The sequence below is a fragment of the Mixophyes fleayi genome, chromosome 2 (assembly GCF_038048845.1).
Source record: "Mixophyes fleayi isolate aMixFle1 chromosome 2, aMixFle1.hap1, whole genome shotgun sequence".
NCBI lineage: Eukaryota > Metazoa > Chordata > Amphibia > Anura > Limnodynastidae > Mixophyes > Mixophyes fleayi.
Window position 1 is genome coordinate 176,974,687 of NC_134403.1, and position 15,484 is coordinate 176,990,170.

Consider the following 15,484-nt stretch of genomic DNA (forward strand, 5'->3'; position numbering starts at 1 on the left):
ATGGCCTCCAAAGAGTTCAATTTTGCTCTCATCTAAGGACATTATATTCTCCCAGTATTTCACAAGTTTCTTCAAATGTTGTTGAAGCTCGTTTAAAGTTTGCTGCACATGTTTTTCCTTCAGCAAAGGAGTCTTGCGTGGGGAGCGTGCATACAGGCCATGGCGGTTGAGTGCATTACTTAATGTTTTCTTTAAAACAATTGTACCTGCTAATTCCAGTAATAATCAAAACTGGATACAACTATATATGTTAGGTTGATTGCAAAGGTTTGGAGAAATAAAATTCGGCATAATCAATAAGCCAATGCAATATATCTGCATATATAGTATATTTATTATTGCATTGATAGACTTTGTGGACCATAATGATAGAGTATTTTTCCCTTTTAAAAACACATGAGCCAGCCATATGCACTTGCGTGATGAATGTGTTTATATAATGCATGATTGGACTAGAAGTAATTTCGCCCTCTTAAGATTATGAGCCAACCAATTGCAAGCCTGATATAATATATTTGCAGACATATACGATCTACCTATAAAGATATATATTAATACTTATATGTTACATAGAACAAAGACATATATAAGGTTCCGCAGAAACAAAATATTTATATATAGATATATATATTTTTCCTTTTATTTGGCATAACAAATGGTCAGGGATTTATGGCTTCACTGTGGTAGGCAAAAAGTTTCAGGGAAAAAGTCTTCATAAATATATGTAATATATTCAATAAAAATTTATCAGCATTAAAGCTGTTTTAACATGAGATGTGCCTCATTGAGCTCATTAATTTGTAGGAAACATTAGACATTAATTAGTGAAGGCATCTATAAGGCTATGATAATTTTCTTGTGCTATGGTCACTACTGTTCTATAACAAATTAAGTATTCTATTTAAGGGAGCAATTTGCAATGTCAAAGACAACACTAGTCTTTATCCTCCTGATAAAATGTTTTTCCCATCTAGCTATTGTAATATTGATTTCAGATACAAGTGTTTACTTTTGCTAACATACAATGGTATCAATTTAAGAACCATTAGAACAGAGCCAGACATTGCAACTAAATTTATGACTCCTGAATCGACCTCCCTCTGCTTTGTGTTGGGCTGTTAACTATTAAACGCATTTTACCACGTGGAAACGGATCTTAATTTACACAAGTTGGATTTAGGGACATCAATAAAATTTTATATATCACCATCCTTAAACCAGAGCACCTGCAGCAAATCACTGAATAATTTTAGGTAGTTATGATTCTTAAAGTACATTTCACCCATTACTCCAAATGAAGCTTTCCTATTAACAACCACGCGAGGAAAAACACAATGAAGATACTAAATCGAACACAAGAGAAACTGTGTTTTAGGGGGAAATCTATACACACGTGTACATGTTTATTTTTAACATGGATCATTTTAAATAAGCTAGTAATTATTCCTCCGTTTCCAGTTTGTTTATATTATTATTTCAGAGCACATTTTGATGGTTGTGATAAATCAGCAAAAGCAAACATGAACGGAGTCAATGTGCACATTACCCTTCAAGCATTCACTATAGGTCCTAGCAGGCTGAAATGAAAATAAAGACTTTGAAACTGTTAGAAATAAAACCACTAGGGGGCCAGCAAAAAAAAAAAAAAAAAAAAATCCTTCAAAGGAAGAATGAATGTTTTCAGGAAGGCAATTTGTTTGAGAAGTTTGTTGTCGACATTATTCTATTAGTTCATTCATAGGTAGTGAGCAATGCAGTCAATTTTATTATTGTCAGGCATGTCACGATGTAGTAGTTTTAACTCCACTTCTAGTGACATCTAGTGGTCTCAAAATTTACTACACAGAATATAGCTGATTTCAGGACTGCAAAAGCTCACAATGTCTGCTACATTTTTCATTTATAGGATTGGCACAACGGTTACTGGATTAAAAAAAAAAATATGTATATAATATTAAAATAAACTTTCAATTGAAACCCCACAGTATGGCTGAACAAAGAGTAATTTCTTACCAAGTGGAAATATTTTTTTCTACATTTGCAAATCACATATGCTCCCAATATAGCTTATTCTGTTAAAATTGTAACACAAAGTGTCTGAACCAATAATTATAAGAATGCAATCTATCAATTGGCCATTTGCAAATACCACCAGTAAGATACAGTGAAGGTAAAACAGCTAGCTAGCATGAAATTGCATAGTTCTTCTATTAAATACAAATGGACATTTACTGGACTGCTGTTGGACCAGCAATTTCTAAAATTAATTTTGATCTGTATGCAGCCGCGACGAGAGAAGGATGTGAGTCAGGCTGCAGGTTTATCCTACAGCTTGGGAACAGCACGCTTTGCTGAGGAAAGGATCTGCCCCTGCTCGCCTGACCTCTATTGGACAAGTTCCCTCGAAAGGGCTGGTAAAAGGAACTGAACCTGGGTACCCCTGACTATTGGTACATTTACTGGAAGGAACGTGCTTTTCCCCCCTGTCACCTGAGAAATTATATTATCCAGCTCGGGGCCAAACAGTACAGATCCCGAATATGGAAGGGCATCAAGGAAACGCTTTGGCTTATATCCGGAGAAGCCGATGCAGAGTCAGAAGGTTCGTCCTGCTGCCACCGCTGAGCCAGAAGCAGAGGAAGACATTGAGGCTGCATTTTGAGCCGCCTCATATAAATAGCCTTCATGCCTCTAAGGTGCAGCGCAAGAGGGAGAAGGTCAGAATCCTGAAGTACTGCCGCGAGCTGGTCAGCCCAGGACTCCATGGCCCTGGCAACCCATGCTGAGGATAACATAGGTCTAAAAGAAGCTCCTGTAGCTACATAGATGGATTTTAAAAATCCTTCCACTTTCCTATCAGTAGCGTCCTGAAGTGAAGCTGAGCCCGGGACTGGCAAAGTGGTGTGATGCGCCAGGCGTGCTACCAGAGTGTCAACCATTGGGAACAAGTACCAAGTGTTAACATCCTCCAACTGTAGAGGGTACAATGCCATGAATCTTTTAGGAACTACTACCTTGTGGTCCGGTTGAGATGAACCTGCCTCCGCAATTTCCCTTAGCTCTAAAGAAGGGGGAAAACAGACATCTTTTTATTTTTTAAAAAATACCCTGTTCTGCAGTGGTAGGCTCATCTATGTCTAAGAGATCTAAGGTCCTTCTAACTGCTAAGACCAGATCCTCAATGCCTTGATTTCTGTGAGAATCCTCAACATCCGTCACCTGGTGACCATTTCTCTCGTAAGGAATTTCTCCATCCTCTTCAGATGATATTTCTGAATCTGCTACTGAAAGAAGAGGATGATTGGTTCTCTTACGTTTGGTTCTAGACTGAGAAGATCTCAGAGTCTAGAAACCTGTTCAGTCTATCAATTCCCCTAACAAAAAAAAAAAAAAAAGGAGGATCTAGCGGGCTCCCCTAAAGGGGCCCTCTGGGAAACAATAGAGGGTGAAGGGCCAGCGGTTGCTAGATCTGTCCAGTCATTAACCGTTAGAGTACCACTGAAACTCTAGCCCCCCCCCGCCGTCGATGTAGAAGGAGAGCTCAAAGACAGTGCAGTAGTCTCCGCCTGAAGGGTGAGAAGCTGCACCAGAGTGCCCATCGACTCTGCCAGAGATACCGCCCACCTTGGTTCTTCCGTTAACCACGAAATACTGCCTTGAGCCTGCGCCCCCTGCCTCACAATCTACGCCGAGCGCCCCCTGGTCCTGCTCTACCTTTGGCAAGTAGCAAGTTAACTAGTTAAGTGCCAGCTCCCTCACTCCCCACTACAACACCATGGTAAGAGTGTCCCTCAGAAGGATGAAATAACGATCCCTAAAGCCTTCTCAACATAGTTACATCAAGGGCATAAAGCGGAACCAAAGCTCAAAAAAGCAGTTTCGAAAGTGTTAAACATGTCTGTTGTGACATACATTGTTGCAGACTGAGTAGTTTGGTAACTTATGGGACAGTGTGGGGCAGGCTTACAAAAAGAAAAAATATATGGCATCAGGGGAGGAATTTATACATTTATAAGCACCACGATATGTACACAAATAGGTTCTGACAGTCGTAAAAATAGCACAATCCACCGTCTCTTGCAAAAAACTACATTTAAAGTTTCAACTACTGTTAACTGTACAGTATTATCTACCTTATAAAAGAATAGAATACCCACAATGTAATTAGCCACAGTCAATATAGGATTACCTGCGCATCTACAACCTTTATTAAGGGGCTAGGCAAACACCAGTAGCGAAGAAATATCAAATAAAATCATACGAGATGGGTCCATTTTCTTTGGGGAGAGGAGGGAATTGGGGGAGGATTTTTAAAATGTATAAAAAGTGTTTTGCAATGTAGGATATGGTAATATTTATCTCAATAGTTTCAGATCTTCCCAGACTCCTTTAAAGGCACTTGGTGGCCTATATTTGATCATAAAAAAATAAGATTTTTTTTCCACCATTTTATCTATCCATGGACTTACAGTTGGTTATTGTAAATGCAAACTATACACATATAATATACTGTTTATGTGGTACTTGTATGTATATATGTAGCCTGTAATACCTTGGCTTTCTTCATACTGCTCATTGCCTTTCCCAAGTCTTCAACATCTATAAGACCTTTGCTTCCAGTTTCGCTCTCCCCTTCAGATTCAGAATCACTGGTGGTTTCATACAAGTCCTGCTGTGAAACAAACATATCAGTCTCTATAAACATAAGCACGCATTTTATCATACAAATATAGCACACTTTCCTTCTTCCCATTAAATGCTCTTCATATATCTGCCTGGCTTTGCCCAACATGTAACTTATCACAGTACTTATGATGAAGGAATACTTCTTACAATGCATGAATATTAAAAAAACAAAACAAATATAAAGTGGCTCTGGTTGAGGATATAAAAGGGTAGTGGAACCAGGTGAGGGTCCACTGAATAAGACTTATCCTTTTTGGAAAGGTCACTTGTATACAGTAACTTGCATTTTAGGTTACAAGGTTTGATGCAAATATTACTTAATGATTCAATTCTGCTAAAGCCATTATACAAACCATAACCATGAACTTCAGCAATTGCCATTTTAATGTTCAATATCCATATAAATTGCAAGCACTTTAGAAGGTTTTAGAAGGTTCCACAAATCACCTTAAACACAGACATGTTCATGACCAGCCTTACCTCGGAGTCGTCATGCTCGGACTCCTCCTGTCTGTTCTGATCTTCATCCATGGCATCAGTATGGGGTATCTTTTTAGATTTGCATTTTCCCTTCTTACATTTCCCACTACAGGTCTTCTTTTCACCCTTCATCAAAGCCTGCAACCTGCTAAGGAACTTGGCCTTCCAAGCGCTGAAGTCTGCTTCCATGCTGCCATACTTGCTCTTTACAACATTACAGTCTCCTTCTGCGCGAGTCATTACCCGGCTGGCACTCAGCATCCACAGCCACTTATCAATGTTTTTACCAACCTGCAGCACAAGCACAGTTGTGACAATCAATCAATAATGCAAAAATAGCTATGCAAATGGTTATCACATGCTTTTATAATTAGCAACAAAGCTTAAATTGTACCAGTTTTGAAGAGGAAAAAACACCTTTAATAAACCCCTTTTAATAGCACAACTTCCGCAAATGCATACTTGCAATGTATGGGTAATACAGATTGAGAAATACGAGTTCTAAAATTGTAACGCTCCCTCGGTCTCAAAGTTTTTATGACACTGTCTTCATATTAAAAATTCAGAAAAAATTATTAAACACTGGATCCTGTTCATGTCCGGTGTACAGGGAGCATGCTCCTGTTAGTAATTACAGATTAATAAATTGGTCACACTTAATACGAATGACATTCATAGCTAGCAAGGAAAAATGGCTTCACACTAAAAATTCTATATTTTGTCAACTGTAGTAAGAAGCCCCTAAAACTTCAACTTCATATATTTTCCAACAGTTTGAGAGTGCATATCACAGGCATTTTGTAAAAAAACAAAAACCCGCAAAAAACAGCGCACACCAAAAAAGGAGTATTTAATCCAGCTATTGCACAAGAAACTGAACCTAGTTCTTGTGCAATAGCTAGTATTATTAATAATAATAATAATAATAATAATAAATTATTATTTTCTGCATTTTTCATCACTTTGCACAAACTGTAAACATACTTATGCTTGTAAAACATATGTCATTGTTTCAAATGATCGATTTCTATTGAGTCGTTTACATGCGATATTTAAAAACTGTATGGGCACATGGGAACTTGCTAATATGTTGCATTACGTTTTTAAAAGTGGAGATATGGCAAAACTTTTGCTGCATTTAGGTTTTGTATTTTCTAAATAAATTCATGAAAATTGCAAAGTAAAGCAACATGTACTGTATAAAAAACTATAAAATGCAGATAACAAAATGGACCAAAGACAAAGCAAATATGAAAGTAACTTTAAGTACATTTTGCATTTGACTTTAACATTGGAACAAACTTGCAGCCGCATCTCATATAACGTTCATGTAAACGAGCCCATTGTAGGTTTTGGTTTTGCTTTTAAGCTGGGTATGAACTACAGTAAAATTACTGCAGATTCGATTCCTATCAAAATTTTATGATAGTCCTAATGAGCATGCAGATTTAGGTGTACACACCTACACAATTTACCTCCAGATCTGTGATGATCTTCTTTCATAACCATCTGCCGAAAAGATGGTTACTCCTCTATAGAGATCTGCTTGTAGTGCTGGTCGTGAGTGCACACACACATTTGCCAGACATGGTTCCATCATTGATCGTGATTTTTAGGAAGTTTTTAAAATCAAATGATACAATGTGCTTTGGTACGATAAAACATGATGGTTGGGATATCTAACTAAATGGTGACTTATCGTGTGATCTGCACGATATTTGCATGAAATTATTGTAGTGGGCTTCTGACAAAACCAATCATTTCAGGTGGACTGGAGCCAGTTCATACGTGTAATTTTGTCCTATTACAACAACACTAATAAAACATACAAGTAAAATAAATTACCGTATTGTAATGGCTGCTGTATACAGAGTTCCCTAATCCAAACACAGCATATCTTAAGCCTTTGAGAAAGGTTTTCCCAAAGCGGAAATCATTGGAAGCCTCTTCCAGCCATTTGCAGAACCATTGTGCACTTTCAGGAGGTAGTCCATCAGTGTAAGTGGCAACTAGGAAGACACATATGTTCTGACTCGTTGTCTAGTGGGGGAACAAAAATACAGTCATTTTTTTAAATTATTTTAAATAAAATATTTAGAGAAGGAAATATTGTTAATGTTAACATAACAACTCCACTCATATATTGAAAGGCGTACCAACCAAATATACAAGGGAAGAAAGGGACACAGCCCTGGGAAAAACACTGCACATGGAGCAGCCCCCTGATCAGGGGGCAAGAGCTTCTTAGCTCCAGATGGTAATGCAGCTTTAAATATACAACAACAGGTACAAAAAAATTGTAATGACAAAAAGATAAAAAAAAAAAAAAAAAAATGTAAATTTCAAGAATTTAACCTGTTCGCTCATTATATCCTTTGCTATTTACTAACTGCTCCTGGTGTCTGTTAATAGACAAATGAAGGTGTAGTGAAACACTGTTTATATAATGCAGCCTTTCAAAATAATTGGAGCAAAGAAAATATGCCATTAACTTTTTTTTAATCACAGATGGAGTAGTTACTATCAAGACAAGGTCATGTTGGGCCATAAACAATGTTAATGCTAATGTGCCATTAAATTCACTGGCACAACTAGCTATTTTGAAAAACAGTCCATAAAAATTCACAAATGCGAAACTAAATCAATTTGGCTGTAGACAGCTGATATGTAGGTCAGGTAAGATGTGCTTCTGTTATATAAAAGCTGAAAAGCGAGATAAGCTGATGCAAAAATATTCAGAGTAAACAAAGTTTTAGTCTACAAAAATGCTTCAAGTGAAAAACAGAATGCACAAAGTTGTGGCCACTGGCATTTAAACTGTAGGCGCAATCATAGGTGCATATTAAACCTAGTTGACCACAAACTGCACCAAGTAGGGACCTAAAAAAAGATTGCACATCAATATTAACACTGTGCAACACATTTTGAAGTTAAATATTGTTTCGATTTAAATGTTATTTTAACCAATTGTGTCAACAGCACTCCTGCATTAGCCCAATAACTTTGATGTAATCAAACACATACTCAAGTGAGCTTTGGACACGATCTGCATTATGTGCCCAATACTTTAGGCAGTAATCCAAATTCAAAATGTGTTGCCTGCCTTCTACTTTGTTCAGGGCTACCAAAAGTCAGAGTGTCTCTTACGTGCAAAAACTTTAACTGCATGAAATTTGGAATTTTAAATTTTACAATGAATCCTACCCACTTGATCTATTGCTAACCCAGTGTGTCTTTCTAGTCATTATATAGCCAGGTAAGAGGAAAATGACAGTAAAGAGGACAGGGGCCTGGCTAAGTGCCAAATGCTTGCAGAAAATGGTACTACTGTAAGTGCATATATTTATTTTTATATATCATGCATTTGATCTATTGTGGGATTTTTTTTCCTAGTGCCCCTTCTCTTTGATTCAGTGTCTAGCATATAACACATAAAATGTGACTCCCTAGGTGCATAAAAAAAGCATTACTTTGATTACAATTCTGCACAGCATGCTGGATGCCATTAATGTTGATTAGAACCTGGGAAGGGGAGGAAGAGTGTACATGTATTTGAAGAAGATGAAGAAGTCCTTTTTAAGAACTTTTTCAGTCCAAAAGATTCACTTCTAAACTAAAAAAAGACCTGAACCCTTTCTAATGAAACCGTCGCTAGACACACTAACAATCACACAGCAATTTTGCGCGATACATGCAAGAGTCGCATGTATGCCAATTTTAGAATATCACATTTCACTTTAACAAATGCTTGATGACCAGCTAATGACTTTACACATATTAATATTTCTTCTCCTGCCTTCACTGAATCAACATTTAACATTGCAAACTTCTACATGTGTCCCAATTCCCAAGTCTGATTGTCCCATGGTCTGTATCTTTTTATTACAGTGATTTGTGACCAAGATATGATTGCTGACTTGCTTTTCACTTGTTTACTATCCCGGTTCTGACATTTCTGCATGTCTGCAATATGCAGGGACACTACTGCATGTCTTCATCTGTCTCATCATAAACGAAGTGTACTGTGTCCAGATAATAAATAAAAAATGAAAAACTGTTTAATTGTTAACCATGTCCCAGTAAGATACAGAGAAAGCCTCCACCATCATTAGGACATCCTCCAGCAGAGAGCAATTCCAAGAAAGTGGCAGGGAGACCTTTCTTATCTGGGAGCCTTATTAGATCCATGTAAATGTAATATAATTTAAGCTGCTCTATTACTTTCCACAATATCCATTTTACAGCTAATCTTTGTAAGTCACAAAGACAAGGGGATCAATTTAACAAGCTGTGATTTTCTGGCGAGTTTGAAAAGCGTAGATGTTGCCTATAGCAACCAATCAGATTATAGCTACCATTATGTAGAGTGTACTAAATAAATGATACCTAGAATCTGACTGGTTGCTATAGGCAACATCTACACTTTTTAATCCCGGAAGAATCTCACATCTTGATAAATTTACCCCAAGGACATTAAAAACTAGATTTATTTTTTTTTGGACTACTTTTCCTTATATAAAATGGACAAATGGAATGAATTCCCTCATTGCATAAATATGGTATAAAAGACAAAACCCTAACAATTTCAAATTATCTGGAAAGAGAGTTTTTCCAAAGAACATGGTGCATTGCAAAGACAGGAAAGCGGGTCTGATCATGGTGGAGAAAAACATGTCATTGTTTTTTTTTATCTATATCACTGACTATTGGTTTACATCACATCTTTGAGAAGATTTTATTATTTTCATTAAATTATTTAAGAGCCTCTTACCTCTTCTACCAAATGGTCATCTGGATCATATGCGTTCATGTTTATAATCTCAACAGACAGGCCAAGAGCGTTGATCTCTTCAGCAAGAACATTTGCAAATCCCTAAAATAAAAACAGATGGTATATAAATACATTTACTTTAGCATTATTCGTGCTTACCAGTAAACAATTCCTGTTGGTACAACAGTATGACAAAAGAAAATGGCTATGAAAACAGATTTATCCGCATTGCCTTCCTGCTCAGATGCATCTTGTACTATGTTTCCCATATGTTTGGGATTGCAATCTCCATGATCTGCCCTGAACATGCAGCTGTATGTCCACTACAATTCACAGGTATACTGCAAGTCCAATCTGACATGCATTATATTCTGTTCAATGATGTGTAGAACATGGATGGAGGGGCTTCACAGGAAGTCTGTGCACATACAGTTTAAATGCTCACAGAAATGAGGGAACTGTATATTGAGAGACAATTTAAAGGGGTTTATTATATTTAATTTGTACCATCATCTATACTATTAGTTTAACATCCATGTCATGTTGTATTTACCAGGGTACCAGCACTTCCACAGAGCTAACACCTCTGCCAACCACATCTGTGACGCACTAGTTTAGATGGATGTAAACTCATGTAATGGTTTATAACACTAGTAGAAGATAGCATTTGCCTTGCTTACTGGTTTAGCAAGTGTGTTATACAACAATACTTTATTACATTTAGTTGTGTGAACTATTTCTCATGTTGCTCATCATACCAATGAATAAATGTTTAGATATTAATGAACATAAAGGGAGAACACTAAAGGTATATGTAGGATAAAATGGTAAGTGACATTAAATGTACATTAACCGCTACTTAAAGCTTCATTTCCATCTAAAGTGGTGAACATATTCGTTCACCACTTTAAAATGACTGCGGACAGGGAAGGGAGCCAGAGCACCCCTGCCCACAGCGCCACACAACTGTGCACAGAGCAGTCCCTGGGAATTTGGGCCATTTGCCATTCATGTGTATTCAGCAAAGACATTATGTCTTTGGTATGTGCAAAACAAAGGATGATATTCCTACTTCAATGGTTTTGTCATCTGCAGTAAAATTATATGATGTTATATAATATATTGTTCTTTACTGAAGAGGTCATACACATACACACTTTTTAGGTAGCTGTCTAACCATGTGACATGATACGGGGCGCTCCCACCCTGAATTGTGTGTGCAAAGCACTTCATTCGTCTAAAAGCCAAAGAGAGCGCAGGGCCAGCCAAATAGGGCTAGGCGAGCATTACCAATAGGTAAACCTACGGTGCCAACGTTTAGGGGGGTGACTAAAACTCTTAGTGAGTGACAATGTTATAAGCTCATTAGCTCCAGATGGTAATGTAGATGTAGCACATGCACTTGTGTTTCTAACTCCCATTGTCCTATAGATTGTAAGCTTGCGAGCACGGTTCTCTTACCTCTCTGTCTGTATGTATTACCCAGTACTGTCTTATCAATGTTTGTTCCCAATTGTAAAGCGCTACGGAATTTGCTGGCGCTATATAAATAAATGTTGATGATGATGATGATAAACATACAGGTTTTCAAAACCTAAAAAGCGATGAATTGCATTGAAAGATACTCCAAGCAGGCAGAATTATACACCATTCATGAAATCAGTCTTTATAATAACAAACAGGTTAGCCTACCTTAGCAGTACCAGTCTGAGAGCCGTAAAAAATCTTGACACCGGAAACAAAGACGACTTCTTCTTTATTTACGTTAAGAGGACCGCTTTTGAATTCTTTAGTTGGCAAGGAGGAAAAACCATTCTGGGATAACTTTTCACCCTGTTAAGAAAACTTGTAAGCTAAGTGTGCGACACCAACATAAATGAATAGTAATGTCCCAAAATGTCAGGCATAACCAGACCATTTTTAGGAGCAATGATTACTTGCTACTCAGATTTAACTAGTCAATTTAAGTGGAATAAGTTCTGATAGATGTTGTTAAAAGAACATTGGAAGCCAAACATTAAACGACCGGAGCATGAAAATGTTTTCTATGTGGGAAGTTACTCAACAAAAACGCAATTATCTGGTCAGCATAACTCATTTAATTGAGCAATAAAAATGTCCTATTTATCAGGCCGTTTGTATTATCTAATAATTGGCTCATTTCCCATACAAAGAACATATTTTTTTTTTTAACAAAAAAAAAGAATGGTTAATTTCCTATAACCTGTAATCATTTAAATATTTATTGAATTTTACTTTGTTTTTTTTTTATTTTAATTTGTTTTTAAATCCAATATTTTTTGTTAGATTTTAATAAACAGAACAATAACAATAAATACATAATATAGGTCCAAAAAATAATGTATTCCACATTAGTATAAAAAACATATTAAGAACTCCAATTATCGCAATTTACAGCAAGATACAGACAAAGCACCTGAATGACATTACATATTCACAAGTTAATAACTTAGCCTATGTGTGGGTCACAAATTCCTTCTATATAGGGTAGGTAATTAAATTAAATTTTAAGTGCAAGCAGAGGTATAAACATGCAGTGGGAATTAGCTGATGATGTTTGGAGTGCTGAAAGGGGATAATTGGGAGCAATCCCCAGAACCAACCAAGGGAATAAATAATATTTAAATAGGGTCAAAATCTGTGGCCAGAGAACGCACCGCATACCTAGTCCATCACACCCACACTTTGTAATATTTTGGCATGGTGCCTCTGGACTGAAAAGTGAAGTGCTCATCCCCCACCGCTACATTAACCTGGGCTACCCAGGCCTGCGACGGGTGCCATCCACACTCTGGAAATTGCGCCCTTAGCTAGAGCAAAAAGATTTATATCTGGTCGCACACCTACCCAACAGCAGATCAACTCCTAAACCAAAAATGCGTGTCTTGGGGTACAACAGTGGAATATTGATACAAGTGTCCTCTATATACACTCCACCACCTGCGGCCAAAAGTCTCCTACCACAATAAAGCCCTAGAGCAGGTGCCAGAAAGAGGCAGAGGCACCTCCGCATTTTGGACAGTTAGAGTCGGATCGGGTACCCATCTGGAACAGCCTGTGAGGAGAGCAATACACTATGTAAAATATACAGCTGGACCTGCCTATACCTGGCACAAGAGGTGGCCTTGCAGGCACTATCAAGTACGTAGTTCCAGTCCTCGTCCGCCAATGGTCCCAAGACTAGTTCCCAACCCTGTAGTAGTCGAACAAAATCATTGGGAGCGAGTATGGAGAGTACATTGGCATATAACATTGAGATAGTTTTTGTGGAACCCACTCTTTAAGGGGTACACGGTGAGGATCCGGACCAAAAGAAGAAATTGGAGCTTCCAAGCTTCCACCAGGGCATGATAAAGTTGTAGGTATGTGTAGAATAGGTTATTTGGCAAGTGAAAATCTACCTGTAACTGTAAGAGATTTGAGGTTGCCACTGGAATATAATTGCACAAGAGAAGATACCTGCAGCATTTTACCTGGAAAATTGTCATAATTTGTCAAGCTCCGAGTGCGCTATTAACCCATATTGGAGTATCCACATCTAGCCCCATGGGTTGCAGCGCCCCCCTTACAATGTTCCAGATCATTAAAGCCTGCTGGAGCAGAGGTGGGATCATTCTAGTGACTCTAGTGCCCAATAAGGCCTGTATGGGTGGTCAATCAAACCCTGTACATCATTTCAAGAAACTAGTGAGGTCAGCTGTCAGGGAGTTCCCAATCCATTCCTGGAGATGAGCTAGTTGCACAGCAAAGTAGTAGGCCCTGAAATCAGGGAGGGCCAGCCCCCAGATGCTCATGGGTGACACAAAAAAAGTCAACTTGATACATGCTCGCTTCTCCCCCCTGACAGAGAGGAAATGTATTTCTTAATTTGGGAAAAAAAAAATCCATCTTTGAAGATAAAAAGAGGAATGGTGCAGTGGGTACAGGAATTTCACCTGCAGGACCATTTTGTTTAAATTGATCCTACCAGACACAGACAAGGGTAATTACGTCTATGTAGAAATCTTGGCCCGAAGATTATCACTGGATCGATGTTTAGTGGTATATAGTCTGTAGGTGAATTTGTGATCCATATTCCTAGCTACTTAAATTTTACTCTCCACTGCACCGGGAGGGACCCAGCAGCACTCTCTCCCTCTCCCCCCCCCCCCCCCCCCCCCTACCAATGAGAAAAATGCTGGACTTAGACCAGTTTATCTTTAGGCCAGAGAAGCCACCAAATTCATCTACCAGGCACAGCAGTGTGGCTAGGGATACCTTGGATTTTACTTTTTAACCCAAAGCAATGTAACAAAGAGTACAGTACAATAAAAATAAAATATTTTATTAATTCAGGGTGCTGGATGTAGTTTTCCCAAATTGAGAATTGTTACACAATTTGGTCTGATCATGTAGCTTTCTATTTTAATATAGGCACGATAAGCGCAATGAATAGCATTTAAGGGGAAATCCATTATAAACACAATGAAATTCTCTGACACAAATTCTGTCAGTCATTATATAAATTAACATATTACACAAATTGTAACATTGTAAAAATGAAGTAAAGTCTTGTAAAAATCGAGTTCTGAAGTCATCACTTCAGTGTTCATTAGCAAAACTTATGAGATTATAACTCAGGTTTCTGTGACCTATAGACAAAAAACAAAATCCTACAGCCTCATGCATCTGTACAATTATAAAACTTCACAGTGCCTCCTAATAACCATATAGACTACAGATGGGAATGCATTTTTACATATACTATCCTCACATCTACGGCTAAATTGTAACAAATAACAGTATTATATAGTATGTCGGAATGTTGGTATAAGACACCATCACTAGTCTAAATATAGACTTCACTAATGAGTAAACAAATACACCTCAAGGGCCACATAAAACATATATTTTACCTTGAAAAGGCAACTTCTCACTTTTGATTTCAGTTGATAAGCTAAAACAATACAATCAAAGAAAGATGCACACCTTTAGAATGTAAATCACATAAACCCTTCAGATTTCCCAAGATGCCAAGCAAAACCATTCACTCCAGGCTCTTTCCCACCCAGCACTCTGATTGGTGAATGGTTTAAACTATCCACCAATCAGTGTGTGGAAATCTTCCGATACAGGTTGGTAAATGACCAACATCATCCAATCAGCATGCTTGGAGTCTCCTATCAGGGAGAGACCACATACACGGCACAGTGAATGGCCAGAAAAGAGACACAAGCAGAGGATACTCTATGGCTATTCTGATTTTACAATAAAATACTATCGGAAAGATGCTCTTCTGCGTAACACACCCCTGTATGAGAACTTTTATCCAGAAACCGGTTATCTATAAAGTGACAAAAACCAGAAAGGATAAAAGTGAATCACATATTTATCCCACTGTGAGATAATGAACATACATATGAACACCACAAGGTTTCCCTACTTCCCCAGTCGAAGTAAGGAGCAATCAGCAATGTGCTTTTTTAATCCTCTATATTCACTTTCTGGAAAGAAACTGTGAATTATAAAAAAAAAAAAAAAACACTA

At 37.7% G+C, this 15,484-nt stretch overlaps 1 protein-coding gene across 2 annotated transcripts in view; it reads right to left on the reverse strand.

Annotated features, from left to right (window-relative positions):
- The window catches only part of LOC142138382 (S-adenosyl-L-methionine-dependent tRNA 4-demethylwyosine synthase TYW1-like), a 121,776-nt gene that overhangs the window by 95,834 nt on the left and 10,458 nt on the right, over nucleotides 1-15,484 (reverse strand). The window contains exons 3-7 of one of the 2 annotated variants that reach the window (XM_075195025.1): nucleotides 11,630-11,770; nucleotides 9,938-10,039; nucleotides 7,012-7,206; nucleotides 5,167-5,457; nucleotides 4,553-4,669 (exon numbers count right to left, since the gene is read on the reverse strand). In XM_075195025.1, coding sequence (XP_075051126.1) covers nucleotides 4,553-4,669; nucleotides 5,167-5,457; nucleotides 7,012-7,206; nucleotides 9,938-10,039; nucleotides 11,630-11,770 — 846 coding nt within the window. Of the gene's footprint in view, nucleotides 1-4,552; nucleotides 4,673-5,166; nucleotides 5,458-7,011; nucleotides 7,207-9,937; nucleotides 10,040-11,629; nucleotides 11,771-15,484 lie in introns of both variants that reach the window. The other variant, XM_075195024.1, reaches the window with a different exon arrangement.